At 54.8% G+C, this 18338-nt stretch overlaps 1 protein-coding gene across 7 annotated transcripts in view; it reads right to left on the reverse strand.

Moving 5' to 3' along the window:
* The window catches only part of IQSEC1 (IQ motif and Sec7 domain ArfGEF 1), a 394136-nt gene that overhangs the window by 171527 nt on the left and 204271 nt on the right, over window positions 1-18338 (reverse strand). The window contains exon 1 of one of the 7 annotated variants that reach the window (XM_032149773.1): window positions 2862-3307. The exons of 5 other annotated variants lie outside the window; for them this stretch is intronic. In XM_032149773.1, coding sequence (XP_032005664.1) covers window positions 2862-2884 — 23 coding nt within the window. In that variant the 5' untranslated portion in view covers window positions 2885-3307. Of the gene's footprint in view, window positions 1-2861; window positions 3308-18338 lie in introns of those variants that run through there. One more of the 7 variants, XM_032149771.2, reaches the window with a different exon arrangement.

Here is an 18338-nt window from a genome sequence, read left to right on the forward strand (position 1 = left end):
CAGGGAGTGGAAGCGGCGAAAATGGAGGCTAGGGAGTGGGGACGGTGGGGTGGGGGTGGGGGCCCACCGGCAGGGCTCCTCTAGGCTGAGGATAGCCTGGCCATGCCATGCACAGGGCTGCTGGAGCAAGTCTGTCCCGATTTGACATGTGGCATGTTGGGGAAGGGACACCACTGCCAAATGTACGGCAGGAAACAGCTGTGCGACCCCAGTCAAGTTCCTTCCCCTCTCTGAGCCTCAGTTTCCTCTTCTGTAAAATGGGATCAACAGTATCACATTTTACAGCAGTTGGTGAGACCCAATGAGGCAACTAAGCATGAGAACGCTTTGCAATCAAGTTGGGCAGCTCTGATAGTGGCTACAGGGCCACCGTTGGGAAAGTTAAACATCTAGAGATGCTCAACACCCCATCTCCTTTCCACACTGAAAGGCGGGGTAACAATAAGGTCTGAGCAGCAGGTGCTGGGAGAGCCTGGGCCTAGGAGTGGGCCTGCCGCGGGTTCTGGGTGGGGAGTAATGGTGGGCAAACACAGGCTTATCAAGTGCAGCAGGGTAACCTCAGGAAAGACCTGCTCTTGGTTACAAAATCCTTGCATACAAACAGAGCCACCCCCTCCAAGTCTCTTTGGTATTTCTGGTGCCAATAGGTTTGCTGGCAGAGGGGGTAGGGCCTGGAAGTCACAATGCTTAGACTGTGGGACCCTAAGAGCTGGAGAAGAGTGAAAAGACCCACAGGAAAGGAAGACAGTGAGCTCTGAGCCCCCTCGGGCCAGCCCCTCTCTCAGGCAGGAAGGCTAGACGAGCTTATTCCAGGAATCAGCAAATCCACCAGAGCCATGTGTTCAAATGCAGGTGGCTGGGCCCCCAACAGATTGAAGCAGACTCTCCAGGGAAGAGTATTGGAATCCATACAGAACACTGTCCCTGCAAAACCGCAATTGGATAGGCTTGGGCAACGCAGCCACAGTGAATAGCTGCATCACGGGAACATCAACCACACCTGGACATTAAAATCATCTAGAAAACGAAAAAGATCCTGAGGCTTGAGCCCTCCCCCAGACCTAGAAACCAGAATGTCTGGGGGTGGGACCCACACAGTTTATTTTGTTTTTTTGTTTCTTTAACTGCTCCTCAAGTGATTCCAGTATAGCTCCTGGGCTACAACCCCCACCCCAGGCTAGTATACTCCAGGGCTTCAGTAGAACTGTGCTGAGCCTCAGTTTCCCCATCTCTAAAATGGGGGTCTTAGTGCCTGCCCAGATAAGGCCTTTGTGAGGATGACATTTCTGAGCACTGGAGGCAAGCAGGCACTGGGCCAAGTAATCTGAATATGAATTGTCACATTTCATCCTCATGACATCTCCCCTCCCCGATATAACAGCCCTGAGAGTTTAGAATTTCTCTGGCATCAGGCTCCTGGGCCCAGGCAAAGGTGTGGCAGGGAGGAGACAGCTGTCTCAGGAGGACCTATTCCCAGCCACTGTGGTGGAAGTTCCATGCTGGAAGAGGATTTACTATTTGTTTCCGAAAATACAGCGAGGGCCTTGCCACAGGGAGTGAGAACTTTGGTGTGCTCTGCTCGCATCAACAAACCAACCTGTGAGCTTCTCCACTAAAAAAGCAAGTGAGCATCACAGCGAACCAGAGGCCACCATCATCCCCCGAACCAGAGGCCACCGCCATCCCCCAAACCAGAGGCCACCGCCATCCCCCGAACCAGAGGCCACCGCCATCCCCCGAACCAGAGGCCACCGCCATCCCCCGGGGGCTCCCACCTGGGGCTGCTGACGCAGCAGAGGCAGAGGTGTGTTTACTTTCCCTCAGTGGAGGTGATGGGGAGCTGCCACTCTATCAGGGGTTCCAGAGGCCCCTGCCGTGGTAAGGGGCCTCCACCGAGTTGGGAGGCCTTGGGGTAGCCCCCAGAAGGCTCCCCACATACTGCTCCAGGCCTCCTTTTCTTAGCCTTGCGACTGAGCCCAGCTCAAGAGGACTCAGCCGTGCTCTCTAACCTCCTAAGGTCTGAGGTCACCGCACAGCCCCAAACGAGTGGGCCCTGGGCAAATAGTTTAGGCAGGTGGAGACCTGACGCTGGGCCTCAACCCCCGCAGCCGAGGGTCCCAGAGGAGGGCAAAGGTTGCGCCTCCTAGAACAGCACAGTGCAGCGCCCAGAGAGCTGTGAGGGAAGCTGGCATTCGAACCCCACTGCCCCCTGGGAAGCCTGGATAAACGAAGCACAGGCTTTGGTTTCCATAAATACCCGGGCCCGTGATGTCACCGCCCCGTGCAGACTTTCACAGCCTCTGCTGCTGGCGTGAGGCCCAGCACACAGCCGCTCTGCTGCCAGCCCACAGAACACCTGGGCACACAGCTGGACACTGATGCCACCATGCTAGGGACGGTGGGCTGGACCCTCACCTGCCCTTGGAGGACGCAGCATCCTGCCCACTGCCTCAGCCTGCCTGCGACCTTCTATCAGGCATGGCTGAAGGGCTGGCCATGGGCGTGCTGGGCAGAGTCTTTTCCTAAACAGGCTATGGGCTAAACCAAAGCCAAAACAGTAGGAGCCGGTCTGGGCACCCTGAATGTGTATCTGGGAGGGGGGATACCTTCTCTCAGAGTGGGGAATTTCACAGCCTGCTGAAGACCTGCTGACTAATAGCCTTTTTCTCATCGTCATCACCAACAAACACCTCCGCTGCAGGGGCCGAGCGCCGGCATCCCTGCTGGGTGGCCAGCTCCCTCTGCAAGTCACCTGCACAACCACCTGCCCCTCCCCCCACGATGCCCCTCACTCCAGCTCTCAGCTCAGCCGGGCCCCTCTGGCCTCTGGCTTCAGGCAGAAACCTGCCACATATACTCACAAATAGCGTCTTCTGCAAGCCATCCTGTGTGAATCCGTTCTTCCCTGTTCTGGCTCCCTCTCCAGCGGGGAGGCTCAACGTGTTTGCAAGAGGAGCAGGCGGCTCAGGCAAGAAGTGGAGGGGAATAAAATTAAATCGCGGGGCGAGTCACATTCCCCGGGGGTGGCGGGCTCCTCCAGGGAGGCTGGGGCGGGAGCGGGGGGCGGCGCCAGCAGCGGGCTGTGGAGGGCCCTGGCACGTAGCGCGCGCTCACACCGTGCCCAGGAGCCAGCGAGGACGTCGAGTAACTGTGGTCGCCAGGCTGGGCGGGGGCGTCCACCTCGCTGCTACCTGGGCCCACCTTGGGGTTTTTCCCTCCCGTACATCCGGGGTGCGGGGCGCGGGGCGCGGGGATGAGGAGGGGAGGGTCGAGAGGAGGCTGCCCCGGGTTTGCTCTCGCAGCATCCGGAGGAGGGGCGGGCGCGCCGGAGCCTCCCCCCCGCGCCCAAGGAGCAACGTAGTGCGGCCGCGCCGGACCAATCGCCGAGGCGCTGGTCGCCATGGCAACAGCAGCATCAGGCGCGGCCGCTCCGCTGCGCCCTCGCGGCAAAGTCACACACCCGGAGGGGCGCGGGGCGCCGGCCCTTTCCTGGCCCGCGCTGGAAACTTGGAAGTCTGTTGCTAAAATGCACGCGCCGCGCGGAGCCTACGATGACACTACTTTCCAAGGCGGCTTCTCTGCCTTCGGCACTGAGACACGCGAGCCGCGGAGCTCTCGGGGCTCTGGCCCTGGAGTGAGGCCGGCCGACTCCAAGGCTGGCTCTGCCACTGAAGGGCCATGAGACCTTGGCAAGCCGCGTCTCTCCTGGGAGTCTTGATTATGCTACTGTGAAAGGGATCATAACAGCTATACCACGGGGTTCCAGGAGGGCGCACCACGCCGGTAGCTGCACGGCAGATGGCAGAGCAGTCCTCGTTCGTGCCAGTCCTGTCCCAAAGGGGGCTGCACGGGGCTAGGGAGAATTTCTGGTCTAGCTAGTGCCTCTTCCTCTCCTGAGGACTTTCCATGTGCCAGGCAAGTATCTGCCCTCATGATGTTTACAGTCTAAGGGGAAGACAGGAAGTAAGTGTGCAGATATAGGATTGCACGTGGTGATAAGGATCAGGATGAAAAGCGAGCAGGAAGAGGGGAGGCAGGGAGCCCAAGAGAGGCGGGAAGGAGGCTTCTGCCATCAGACGGGGTGGTCGGGAAGGCCATCTGTGAGGCACGTGTGGCTGAGACTCGGATGACGCAAGAAGCAGGGGAGGAGCTGGCGTCAAGGCTCTGAGGCGGAAGGCAGCCTGGTGTATTTGACTGGCCCAGAGAAGGCCAGCGTGGTGCAGTGGTGCGACAGGGAGGTGGAGGGGAGAAGCGCACATCCATCCTCAGCTCCCACACCCGCCTTTCCCACACAGATTTCTCTCTTCCTATCTGATGTTCATCTGATCCTCTCTGCTTCCTCATCTGTAAACCAGGAATCCCAGACCTATCTCAGAGGCATGTAGATAATATTCTTCCGTGCACGGTAATCCTCAAGACAACCCCAATGAGGCCTAATATTATCATCCTACTTCACGGGGGAGCGCATGAAAGCCAGAGGTTCAGCAACTGGCCCAAGCCACATAGTTGGCGGGCGGTGTAGCCAGGGAAGTCTGGCTCCAGAGTCTTGGCTCTTGACTGCTTGAAAGCTGCCTCACTGGGAGGAATAAATGAGAGAGGGAGTAGTTGAGACTGGGAATCGGCTGGACGTGGCTGGCAGCCCACAGGGCCATTTCCCTTCCTCTTTCCATTCTCTCCACACTCACACTCACCAAATTTAGGAGTGATGCTGCATCCTTGAGTTACATTCCATCCTTTACAGGGGAGGAAATGAACCTCAGGGGGTGAGCGATTTGCTTAAAGTTGCACAGCAAAGAGTGGCAGAGGTGGGACTAGGACTCCATTCTTCCAGCTCAGTGTCCTGGTAGGGAGCAGAGGTTGGAGCTGCGGCCTCAGGTGGCCGAGGTGAGGCATCGATCAGAACTGCATGACGCTTCCCGATCTGCCCTCTCCAGGTGAATCCATATGCATGACCAATCTTCCTGTAGCACAGACCTCCCTCCGAGTCATGTGAGGAATTCATATTTCTGTGGGTTAACATGTTGCAGAGCTCGCTCCACCCCTCTCCTCACTGGAGTTTCAAAAGATTTTAATAACATCAAAATTCAGCCACTGCATCAGGAGGGTTCACTTTGTGTCAGGTCCAGTTGTTTCATGGTCTCAGTGAATTCTCAGAAGCGCCCTATGAAGTGAACATAATTACCACTCCTGCTTAGATGGGTTGCACCACATACGGGGGTCTCCCATCAAGGCAGCAGCAGAGCCCAGACTCTAACTCACAGCCTGGCTCGGGATAGAGCATGCCCCTCTCAGCCGCCTTGCTTAACTAGCGATTCTCTTCTCACTTCCATCTTCCAGAGGAGGAAACAGGCTCAGAGTGGTGAACTGGATGCCTTGAGTGTGGAGCACCCAGCGTCCCTTTCCTGGGCTTCCTCTTTTGCTCCCTGGGAGGCCCATGACATGCATCTGCACATCCGTTGCTTCTTCGGCACTTCCTCTTATAAATGTACTCTCCTTTTCCTTCCATGTTATGCTGTTATTTCAAAGCACGGGAAATGGCAAAGACCCTGGCATTCAGATACAAATGCCAAGATTTTAGGCTTTTACAAAACATCATTTACAGGGCATTTGGGCAGTGCCTACAACCCACCTGCGCTGGCGTGGTTTTGATTTCTGACATTCAGTACCCGGCGCCGGACCAGGCACAAAGGAGGCTCCAAAAAGCTTGAAGCTGGGATTCCAACTCTGATCTCTGACTATGGAACCCACGGGTTCATCCCTTCAGGCAGCGAGAGGTCAGAGAGACTCAGAAAAGGGGCGTGCCGAACTGTGCATGCTGAGCTTCACCTTACTCATGACCGCAAGCCCTCGCCATCCAATCTCAGGGAAGATTCATCAGCCGCACCTCCCAGATGCAAAGCCTGTGGTCGTGAGAGGGTCCTGATCACATAAGAAGTGGAGCTACAGGACTCTGGATGGAATTGTCCACTTTCCTCACTTTCTCAGCTGTAACCAGATGTCTGGAGTGGGAAGCAGGGGCAGCCAGCCTTGGGGTTGCTGCCCTGTGACCCTGGTTGTATCACAGAATCACCCAGCCACTCACCCACCTCTGCAGGCTGGAGACTAAGGCACAGTGGGAACCTAGCATTCAGACAGCGTTTTCATCCCCTGGAGTTTCTGTAAGTGCCCAAGTTCACCCCTGCCCTTGCCTCATCATTGTGGACTGCGGGAAGCCACCTGGATCAGAAGGTGAGAGCAGCTGCCAAGGGGTAGGTCCAGAAACATCTCACATCCATCTCCCCTCCCTCAACAGGAAAATTTCCACCCTGCAGGCTGGCAGGAACATTCCTGCAGATCGGCTCACTCCTGCAACCTGCGGCCATCTGTCCCCAAGGTGGGAGGAGCACAACAGCATTTGGGAAGAGGGAGGACGGAGAAGGTTGGAGCATGCAGTCTATAGATCTGACAGTCACAGAGCTCTTCAAGGCAGGGAGCCCCGAATCCCAGGGATTCAGGGTCTTCATCCAGGGCTGGGCGGAAGTGAACCCCCCACCCCCGCTGCTCCACTCCAATTGTAGAACTGCAAAGCCGTCAACACTTTGACTCTTTTAAATCTCAGGACCACACAGTCTTCAAGTCTGGTGACTTTATTTTCTTTTAGCTGAAGCTTCATATTTTAAAGAAATGAAATCCTAACTGCGCAAATGATAAGAAAATTTATTCTCCTTAAACAAAATAAAGCCCCCTTTACCTCTGCCCCCCTAAATCTTATGCCTCTTTCCGATCTTTGCAGAGGTAACTGCTGTCATCTGTTTGGAGTGGATCCTTCCAGAACTTTTTCTATGCATTTATCTACATATATATGCCTATAGAAAGTATGAAGTATTACATAGACCCTAAAAAATGGCATCATTTTACAAATTTCTTTCTTTTCTTTTTTTTAAGACAAGGTCTCACTATGCTGCCCAGGCTGGAGTGCAGTGGCTTTCATAGGAGCAACCATAGCACACTGCAGCCTCCAACTCCTGGGCTCAGCGATCTTCCTGCCTTAGCCTGGGACTATAGGCATGCACCACTGAACCCAGCATTTTATGAATTTTTTAATAAAAGATTTAAAATATGCCAAAAGGCATAAAGATGAATACCGTGAACTCTGATATACCCCTGACCCACTACAAGAAACACAACATGACGAATAGGATGGAAGCCCAGGGTCACCGCCTCTGTTAAATCCCCTCGCCAGCCCTGCCCTCCTCCCATCCCCATGGTGAATTCACTCTGCAGTGAATCTCCTGCATAGAGAGGTATCCACAAACCATATAAACACTTGTGCACGTTTTTAAACTTTACATAAGTAGCATCACATTGCATATCTTTTTCTGCAACTCTTTCCCCACTCGGCATTATGTCTGGAAGACTGAATCATGGAATCTCTAAACCACAGACTCTTCCATGCTGAGTTTCCAAATCACAGGCTTTTCTAATCATAGACATGAGCTTGGGCTCTGGTGCTGGGGGGACCTCGTTGGCAGGCTTGTGCAGGGCCCTCCTAACATCTCTGCCCAGCCCCCCCCCTCACGTGCGGGTGGCTGACGGAGGGAGGAAGCAGCCGGAAGCAATTATCTCTGGAAATGTGTGTGGGCTTCTGGAAGCCTAGCAAACACCTCCCTCTGCAGCAAACCACATATCACTGAGGTGCCCTGTCCCCTGTCTTGGGGGAGAAGATCAGACCCTGGCCCTATAACAGCTGAGCAGCAGTCCCTGATATGCTCCTGAAATGGAGCATATCCACTGCTTCTCGATGCTATTTTGGAGTCCTGGCTGATGGAGATCTGAAAGCCACCAGGGCTGGCATCGGTCCCCACTTGCCACCTTGCCAGGTTTGCTGCTGACTGTGCCAAGGACAGCCGTGGCCAATAGAGCCTGCTAGGGCCGCGGATAAGTGAGGGAGCTGTGGCCCTGCAGACACTCCCTGCAGGAGCTCACGCTGCACTGGGCCACGCTGGCTGGAGGAAGGGGGCATGGGAGACAGACACTGCTTGAGATGCTTCGGCTGCTGCAGGACTCAAGAGTCCTGCTCCCCTGGGGAAAGAACCAGTGAACACATGAGCAGAGAGCACCTGGAGCAGCCCCTGTGCTTCTGAGCCTCTACTCAGGAGCCTGTGAGAGGCCCCTGAAGGATGCAGGGGGATGTAACGTGAGCGAGAGAAGGCATCATTAAAAGGTGTGGTCAATGGCAGGACAGGATGGAGCAGTCACAGACACTAAATCAGAGATGCTGGGCCCCTGTGTGCAGAGACAGAGCCCCAGGACGTGGGCTCCCTCCTGCATCCAAGGGCTGCCATACTTCTCCTTTCTCCCCTCAAACCCTGCACCTCTCAGAAGGCAGTGTAGCCTGGGGGGAAAGGCCAGGAGCCTCCTCTGCCACCAGCTGTGGGATTTTGGAAGGGGACCCCACTGCAGCCCCTCATCGAGATGCCAGGATTAACAGGGCATCTACGTCCACCTGCAGGTGAGAGCTGCGTGAGCGCGCACAAGTGGAGCAGTCAGACCAGGGCCCGTCCAGCTGCGTGCTCTGCTGGTGTTTGCTTTGTTGTTGCAGTTGTTTTAGAGCCAGGGCAGCTGGAGAGTTCACAGGAGGGACATTCATGGGTCGCTGGAGCCGGAGGTCTGGGCTGGGCAGGGCTGGTGCCTCCCTCTCCCAGCTGTCCCAGGGGTTTCATCCAAGCCTGGCGTACCTTGTGCCAACCGCCCTTCTGCCCCTACTTCTCACCCGTCGTGTGTTCATATTGGCCTAATACATTTATCTCAATTTAAAATAATTTTCACTAAAGCAGAACTTTTCTATCAGTATTGTAAATTGTGCATTCCATGTGCTAGTCACTTTCCTCCACCAATAAACATTCAAAGAAGTACGATTTAGAGAGAAGCACTGCTTCCCTGAGGCCCTCACAAGGCCCTGGGTGTCCCAACCTGGGAACTCCTGCACTGATGTTGGGGTGCCAGACAGGGTAGGTGCAGAGCAGGGCCGGGCCTGTGGAGGCTGAGTCAGCACAGACGTGCACGTGGAGTTGGGCTGTGTGTAGGGCGGAGGGACCCGCAAGCACAGGCCACTGGCTTCCTGGCCCCATCCCTGTGGCCCTGAGCCTTCCTAAACCTCATGCTCCATCTGCCCAGTCCTGCATCCGTAAGTGCTGACCAATGCTTGCTTTGGGTCAGGCCCAGGCCAGGCATGGGAAACAAGGTGAGCCAAGGCCCCATCTCATGCCTGGAGGAAGGGAGCAGCATGCCTTTGGCCGTGGTGGACACCCAGCAAGTTTCCTGCCCAGCCACTTGCCTCCTTCTGGTTGCCGCCTCTTTAATCTCTGGGACGCTGGGGGAGCCAGGACCAGGGCATGACTCAAACAGGGCTGTGAGAGGCAGGCCCAGAAGTTTGCCAGTGTCGTGGAGACAGAGAACATCCCACCTGGGACCTGAGCTTACCCCTGAGAGATAGAGGCCCCTTCTTTACTGGGGCCCCCATGGGGAGGAGCCTGCATGAGAGGCTGCAGGTTCTCATCACCGGAGCCCTGGGCCAGCCACACCTGAAACCTGGAGGTTATGCCGCCCACATGCCCATTTTACATGAGCCAGTTTGAAGCGGGCTCACTGTCACACAGAACCAAACGTTCTAATGCAAGTACCTTGTAATAGTCACAATACTGAGTGAACATGATCACAATTATAATATGGTAGAATTGACTTTTTCGATGGAAATGTAGATCAAATAATACTATGTAAGATGAGGGAAGGAGGAGCAAGGTTTTTGAGAAAAAGAGATATACTAAGGAAAAACAGAAGCTTCTTGGAGGACAAGATGTTGAAACGGAGTCTTGAAGGATGGGCAGAAGCTTGTTAGGCAGACAGTGCATGGAAAGGTATTGCTTGCAGATGGAACAACATGTGCAGAGGCTTGGAGGTGAAAAGCAGCCGGAAGTCATGAGACTTAACCTGCCAGGGGTTTGGGCTTCATTATGAGGGTAATGGGGTCCCAGGAGGTTTCTGAGTAGAGGAGGGACACGGTGAGGTTTGTGATTAAATAGACCCCCTCATGGGGGAAGGATTAGTGGGGAGAGATTAGAGGCTGGGATACCAGAGGAGAGGTTGGGATGGTGACTCTGGAGGAAAGAGGCGGAGGCCTGCACTGAAGCATGAGAGTGGGGATGCAGAGAAAAGGTGTTTTGGGAGAAGTGAGGGTGGGAGAGGAGAGATAGGATGGGGACAAGGCATCCACCTGCTCGTCGACTGGGTGGATGGTGGCACCCTTTGTCTATACAGGGACACAGACAGAGGTGCAGGGTGGAGGGAGACATAACCCCTGCCCCCTTTGGATGTGAGGTGCCAGGGAGACCCCTGGGGAAGAGTCCAGGAGGCTGTGAGGGTCTGGCTGGAGGCTCAGCCCTGCAGGAGAAGAGAGGAGAGAGTGTGAGGGGTGAAGAGAGGTCAGACAGAGCCCTGGGGACATGGACATTTAAGGGAACAGCAAAAGCTGCTGCAGGGGTGGGAAGAAATCCAGCGGGCATCCTTACCCACAGCTGCCTGCCTACCCTCCAACGGCCACTTCCCTGGGCAAGTGCGCTCCCTCCCTGCCTCAGCCTCAGCCTGGGAACTGGGCTGTGCTCCCTGGCCCCCACCCTGCCGCTGTTCCAGGGGATCTGCCATCTGTCCTCTCCCGCCACAGTGACTCAGGCCCTGCCCTCCTCCCCGGGGATCTGAGCTAATACAAGAACAACATTCTTAGTAAAAAAGAATCCAAAATAAGGACTAAGCTTTATGCTCAAAGAAGTTCTTCACAGCATTATTTATAACAACAATAAACAAGCTAAAACCTCAAACAAATGTTAAGGTAAATGTCCAATATTAGGAGCTGGCTAAAAATGCAAGGTTTCTGCATACAGTGGGATATTATACAGCCTTTAAAAGAGATGCTTACAATGTTTGGCAATAATCTTGATGATTGCGTAAAAGAAAAAGCAGCTTATAGAAGTGCATAGTCAGTATGAATATAACAGCGTGTCCCTAACACACAACTAGAAAAACGTCTGGAAGGACACACAGACATGCCACCAATAAGAGTTGGCATCTCTGAGTGGCAGAATAACTGGTCAGCTTTATTTATTCCTTCAACTTAATTGATTTACTTTTGTTTTAGAGACACAGTCTTGCTCTGTTGCCCAGTCTGGAGTACAGTGGCACAATCACAGCTTACAGAAGCCTCAAACTCCTAGGCTCAAGCAATCCTCCCACCTCAGCCTTCCAAAGTTCTGGGACTTCAGGAACATGCCACTACATCTGGCTAATTTTTAAATTTTTTATAGTGATAGGGTCTCCTTTTGGTGCCTGGGCTGGTCTCAAGCTCCTGGCACCAAGGGATCCTCCCACCTCGGCCTCCCAAAGTACTGGGATTACAGGCATGAGCCACCATGCCTGGCCTCAATTTTCTTTAAAGTTTCTACAACAGGCTTAACAATATATAAAAAAGTAAAATATATTACTACAAAAATTTTTCAGTCATTTAAAAATCACTGAAAACACTGATGAACTAATTCTAAAAGGAAGAGGAGGTTGGGATTCTGCAGGGGCCAGTGCACAGGTTGGGAGTCAGATGTGGGTTTGAATCTGGCTCCACCACCGCCTGGCCCAGTGACCTTGGGCGGGTCTTCGCTCCTCTCTGAGCCTGCTTCCCCTCTCTAAGAATCTATTCTGGTCCTCCCGTTCACAGAGGGTTGACGTGAATACCAAATGAGTGAATGCACTCAGTGTGCTAAAGGAGTGGGTACTGCATGACAGGTGCTCGACAAAGGTGACCAAAGACTGCAGGGGTCAGTAGAGTGGGGTGAATGAGAGCAGGGCCGCCGGGCAGCGCAAGGGGTGCAGGCTGTGCACTGCCCAACTCCACGGGTGCAGCTGCCTTATCCTTGAGTGGAAGCAGTGGCCCCCGAGTAGCGCAGGGCAGCAGCTGTGGTTCAGCATGTGGTCTCTGGAGTGCTGCATCCCAGCTCTGTCACCTACTAGCTGTGTGACCTTGGGCAGATCTCCAAAACTGAGGATGATAAGGGAATCAACGTGTCGGTCGGCTGTGACAGTCTGATGATCTAATGTGTGCAGGTGCTAATCACAGCAAATGGCTGCCGAGTGCTTATCGTCACCCTGCACACCGCTGGGCACACACAGTCTCACCACCCCCGACTCTCTTTATCCCTGACAAAGGGCAGTTAAGCTTCTTCTGCAGTTCCCTCAGTTCAGGGCTGGGGAGGAAGGCACAGGCCTGGACCGCTACAATGGCTGGGGTGCTGAGGTCAGCGTGAGATCAGCCTCTCAGCTGGCCTGGCGCCCAGTGGGCATTGTCTATGGGCTTTCACACTGAGCACTGCATGGCCGTGGGGCCCAGGTGCCCACCTGGCCAGCCTGGAGGTCAGAGGCAGGAGCCCTCTGCCTTGTCAGTCACTGTGCTCTCAGCATCTCCTTGCAAGGCTGGCTGCCATGCTGGGCCCTTCCCTGCCTCCCCTTACTGTTCTAAACCACCCCTAGCCCCGCACTTGAAGGATCTGTTTAACCTGAAACCTGACCATTTCGTAGCTCTGGTTCCAACCCAGTGCTGGTCACCCTCTCAGGGTCCTGTGCATACGCCTCCCCCTGCCCCTCCTGACCTTCACCTTCCTTTCCGGCCATGCTCCCACTCATGCCGCTCTAGCCAAGGGGCCCGCTGTCAGCCCCGCACTCCCAAGCTCTTCCTGGCCCCAGGGCCTTTGCACGGCTGCCACCCTCACTGGGAATGCTCTTCCTCCCACACTCACAGCTGGCTCCTTCTTGTGGCTCCAGGCACGGCAGAGTATCTCTTCCTGCCCCGCCAGCTCCCTCACAGTCGTCGACCTGAGAAGGTACTCTATGATAATTACACACTGGTTTACTATCATGTGGCCATCTCCGCCACTGGAATGTGAGTCTTGTGGGGGCAAGGACAGTGTCTGTCAGTCACTGCTTTATCCCCTGTGCCTGATAACTTGCAGGTGCTCAATTAATGCCCGTGGACTGAACAAGTTGGCAGCTGAGTGACACTAGTGTTCAAGGAGAGAGAGGACCTATGTGCCTACCCTGTCTCCCATTAATGCAGATGGGGGCTGAGGGAATGTGGCAGTTCCCATGTTCTCCCAGGGTCTGAGTCCCTGCTTCAGTCACTCACTGGTCCTTCACTCACTGAGAGGCAGTGTGGCAGCAGATAACAACCGTGGAGTCAAGAAGACAGGGCTTCAAATTCCGGCTCTGCCACTCACCTGCTGTGTGATCCTGGGCAAACGACTCAGCCTCCCTGGGCCTCCTCCTGTTCCTACTCTGTACAATGGGGTGGCACACTCAGCTTGCTGGATAAGTGTACCTGGGAGGGTACTCTGACTGGGTGTGCACTTCCCACTGCACACATGCCCGTCCCGGACTGGCTGAAAGCAGAGGCCTCAGGGCCCGCGCTGCAGTCAGAAGCCCGGCCTGTGGCGACAGGGTCTCTAGGCAGCCTTCCTAGCTGCTTCATCTGGAGAACAGGCAGGAAATGGTGCCTCCTCCAAGAGCTATGGCGAATAAATGAGGGGACACATGTCCCATGCTTAGCTGGGACGGCGCCTGGCATACACCTCGCCAGAGTGTCAGCGACCTGAGGGCGAGACCTCGCTCCACTTTTTCCTTGTCTCCCCAGCACCTCGCGCGGAGCCTGGCATGGAGCCGGAGCTCAGCGACTATTTGTTGAGTGAGTATCTCTCGGTCCCCACTTCATGCCAGGGTCCTGCCCTGGAGGAGTACATGGTTTTCCAGTGAGAGAGCCTTCCCCCACCCCCTAGCCTTCCCCAGGGAGGTGGGGGTTTTGCAGCGTGAACTGAGGGGAGGGCGGAAGGCCATATGTACCAGGGGCTCCAAGCGCATGGCTGAGTTCACGCCTCCTGCAGGGTCTCTGTTCCTCTTCTGATGGTTTCTAGGGTGGGGCAGGAGGTAGAAAAAGAAGAGAACTCAGCTGGTCCCAGCTGTGGTGGGGGTTGTGGGTTTTTCCAGCTCAGGTGGGGTTTTCAGAGGGCAGCTGCACCTGACCACCTGGGGCCTGGGTAAGTAAGGCGTGGGGCACACGGCGGGTCACCCAGCCCAGGGAACGGGCATCACTACATAGGTGGTGTGGAGCCTGGGGCCCCCAAAGCTCCTTCCACCCCACATCCCCCCTGACATACTCATCTCAAAGCCTGTGTCTGGATGTTCTTTCTGGCCCGGCAGCATCCCAGGGGGTAGCCTGTTCATTCATTCATCCAAACTTTACTGAGCACCTACTGTGTGCCAGACAGTTTGAGGCACCAGGACTTAGCAGTGAATAAGACAGAAACAAAAATCTGCCTCGTGGGGCTGACTGTCCAGTGGAGGAGACTGACATCAGATGAAGACGGGTGCCTTGATGGCCCTGGGCACTCCGATGGCAGAAACAGTGTCAGCAGCATCTGCCAGTCCCATTCTCCTGCCTGCCATTCCAGGTGCATAAGCCTAGAACTCTGGGATGGGCAGAACTGAGGACAGGGGAGATGGGCCCAGCTTCAGGCTCTGAACCGACTCAGCTCACCAGAAGTCACTGGCACAAAGTAGTTTCTCGGGATCACTGGCCGTAGTAGCCAAGATCTATGCCCAGAACTGGGGAGGCGATAGTCTTCCCAGTCCTGCTCAAACCCCATCTGGGTCTAAAGCTCAGTTCTGGTTCCTGCCCTGAGAAAGTGATAAGGGCAGCCTGGGCTATGATTAGAGGGAGCGTGTGGGATGCAAAAGGGCCTGAAGATGTCACCAACAAGAAGAAACAGCCTTGGGGTAGGGTAGGGGGGCAATTCTAGCCCCCAAGTCCTTGTGTAAGGTTGTCCTGGGACAGAAAAATAGGTTGTTGGGCTCAGAGGCCATAGATAGGACCCTCGGAGAAAGAGGAACAGGGCAGAGTCCTAGCATTTATTGACCTCCCGCTTATTACGACATCTCAGATGCCCCAAGCAGCCATATGAAGAAAGCTATTACTGAGTTCATTTTACAGATGAGGAAACTGATGCTCAGAGACGCAAAGAAACCTGCTCTGTGTCACTCAGCCAGCACAGAACTGAGCCGACCAGAGCAGCCCCAGCAGCAGCAAGGGTGATGTTAGGAGGATGTTGACTTCAGCTCTGGTCGGGGCAAGCACCCTCATCAGAGCTGCCTGGTGAGAGAGTGAGAGCCTTGTCATGGGAAGTGTGCAAGCAGAGGGGTCGCGTGGAGGGCGGGGCTTCATGTCAGACAGGAACCCATCAATGCGTAGGGTCACCTTCAATACTCGTTTAATCCTGGGATTCTGACGTAAGAAGGATAGTGTGTTTAAGGACCAGAAAACTAGGCCTCCGTGATGGCAGCCCTGCCAGCAGAGCCTGCAGAAGACAGGGTGTCCAGCTGCAGCCAGGTGGGTCCTTGCTGGAGTGAGCACCCACAGTTGACAACAGCGCCCCCTTCATAGCCTCTTTCCAGTTTTACAGGCTAGTGGTTGTGATGGAATAGCCGTTACCAAAGTGAACCCCCTTGAAGCCTTCAGGCCCACGTGCTGTTACCCCATTTCACAGACAGACAGGAGGCCCGAGGCCATGTCTTGGACTTCCGTCTGAGACTTGTCGCTGGCCTGAGGGGCATGTGGGTATCGGCCAATGCGAGGCTCTTGAGGCCGCCCAGGCCCTTCCAGCGGGGAACACAGACACAGTGTCTTCACCTCTCTCTTCAGAGAGTCCTCACCTGCAGGTGGCTGTCACCTGCTATCCTTACCCAGGGAGGGAATTTGGAAGGTGGCTCCACGCGGCCCCTCTGCCTGCACACTTCTCTACCCCCAGTCTGGCTGGTAACTTGGGCCGCCGCAGGGCTGGCGCTGGAGGACTGAGGTCGCTGGTCACCCAGCCTAGAGAGACTGTTTTGGGGCAGAGTGGGGTAGGCAGGCTGAGGACACAGCAGGCATGGACACTGCCCTCAGACCTCAGCTCAGATCCTGATCACCACTTGCCTGCTGTATGACCCTGGGCAAGGGGCTGCTGACTCTGAGTCTTAGTTCCTATATGGAAAATGGGAAAGGCAGATTCCTTACCCAGAATGGACAGACTGAGGAGGGTGACAGGAGAGGATGCTGGTTTGTGCCCACCATGGTGGGGGTGACACAGCACATGCTCAGTAAGGGCTGCTTGTCACCATCATCATGACAGCACTGTTGGCCTTAGAAAGCCTACCTCAGTCTCCATGCTGGTTCAGCGCTGGGAGAGGAGTGTGGAAGAAACTGGCACACAGAGCCACCTGCAGGGCTGGGAACCAGTGGGCGTCTTTTTCCTGGGAGGGTCAGGGCCGTTCTTCACCCTGGTTGGAGCCACTGCCTATTTCCGTATTGCGGTGTATCGTGGTAAATGCAAATCAGACCCATCCCGCCAGCTTCCCACTGTACTCAGAACCGAAAGCCTAGTTCTGCCCCACAGTTCTGCCACCCTGCACCCACCTGCTCCCTTCCATGAGAGCCTCGTTCCTGCCTCAGGGCCTTGGCATCTGCTGTTCCCTCCCCCAGCTCTCTGCACAGCTCTCTCTTCAGGTCTCAGCTTAGCAATCACCTGCAAGGGAGGCCTTCCTGAGCACCCTTGAAGAAGTGGCCCCCAGGCACTGTCTCCCCACCCAGTTTACTTCCTCTAGGCCATTTACTGGCATCCTGTTTAATTGTTCTTTCTCAACATCTGTCTTCTCTAAAGAAAATGTCCTGTCCACAAGGCAGGGTCACCCCCTTTCTTGGTTATCGTGGCATCCCCCAGTGCACTGAATGGGGCCTGGCACACAGTAGGCGCTAATAAATGTTTGCCAACCAAATGAATGAATGACCTCAAGCCACACTCCCTCATTCACCCCCCGCTGGTTCGGGGGGAATGCAGGTGCCACACTGTAGCTCTACTTATTTCACATGCCTCACCCTTTGAAGGTCTGGTGAAAATCCCACCCCAGACAACATTCTTCCTACAGTCTAAATCTACACTGGGTAATTACTTTCGAATCCACACTAATAATAGGTCTTGTGATTATAGTTTATTTGCTGTGACTTTAGTTAATGGGCTGGATGGAATATTTGCCTCTGGAAAGTTCCCCTGATGTTTTAAAGAGCTCCCAAATTCATCCACCAAAAGGAAGAGAAATAGCAAGAAAGAATAACTCAGAGAACTGCGTTGTTGCCTCTTGGTGCAGGAGAGGCTCTTGGTGCAGAAAGAGCCCCAGAGTGTGCGCAGGAGGTCTGCAGGCAAGTCCCTTCGCTTCTCTCAGCCTCAGTCTCCTCATCTGTAAAATGGGTTGGTAAACCTGGCCTGGCAGGGGAGGAGACCGTGACTCAATCCCAGACCTTGACAGCCGTGATGACTTTGCAATATGCTAAGAGCCTCTGCACCACTATCCCAGTCATGTTTTTCTTTTAACTATTTTTAGTTAAATGCATTTGAAAGGGAGTTTTTCTTTCACTACCACAAATGGAAAACCAGGATCACTTGCTGTCTTTGTCTATTTTGTGCTGCTGTAACAGAATATCTGAGACTGGGTAGTTATAAATGTATTACTCACAGAGATTTATTGCTCAGTTCTGGAGGCTGGGAAGTCTAAGGTTGAGGGGCTTGCATCTGGCAAGGGCTACCCTGCTGCATCCTCCCGTGGCAGAAGGTGGAAGGGCCAAAGAGCACTAGGGAGGGATGGGGGCCAAAGAGCACTAGGGAGGGATGGGGGCCGAACTTATCCTGTTTATCAGGGCCCGCTCCCAGGACAACTACCCCACTTCTGAGTTAACATGAACCCCTCCTGGCCCAACCCCCTCCCTCTTCAAGGCCCCAACCCTCACCGCTGCTGCCCTGGGGACTAACTTCCCAATGCATGAACTTTGGGGGACAAATTGAAACCACAGCACTAGAGCACAGTCCCCCAACCCTGTCTAACACAGCCCCTCCCTGTTTCTCTTCTCTGGTGCCTGGTGTTCTGTGACCCACTGATCACTTTGTGTGTTTACCATGTGTTTCTCACACTGGATTAATTTCGTGTCTGTCCCGTAACTGCTGGGTCCCCAGGGCTTAAAACAGGGCAGCGTGCTCACGCAGTGGGTGGTGAAGGAACAGATGAAAGTGGAGGGGGAAGAGGAGCTGCCGGCCATTGGTGCACGTGCTCACCCAGCACCTGCGTGCTGACCACGCCCTCGCTCGACCTCTGCTCACTGCAGGGCCGAGGTCCAGATGCCTCCACCACATCTATGAGAGCACGAGCTTAGTATGCCCAGGCCCACCAGCTTCCCCAAGCCTGCT

This window comes from Hylobates moloch, unplaced genomic scaffold (genome assembly GCF_009828535.3).
Source record: "Hylobates moloch isolate HMO894 unplaced genomic scaffold, HMol_V3 SCAFFOLD_4, whole genome shotgun sequence".
NCBI classification, from domain to species: domain Eukaryota; kingdom Metazoa; phylum Chordata; class Mammalia; order Primates; family Hylobatidae; genus Hylobates; species Hylobates moloch.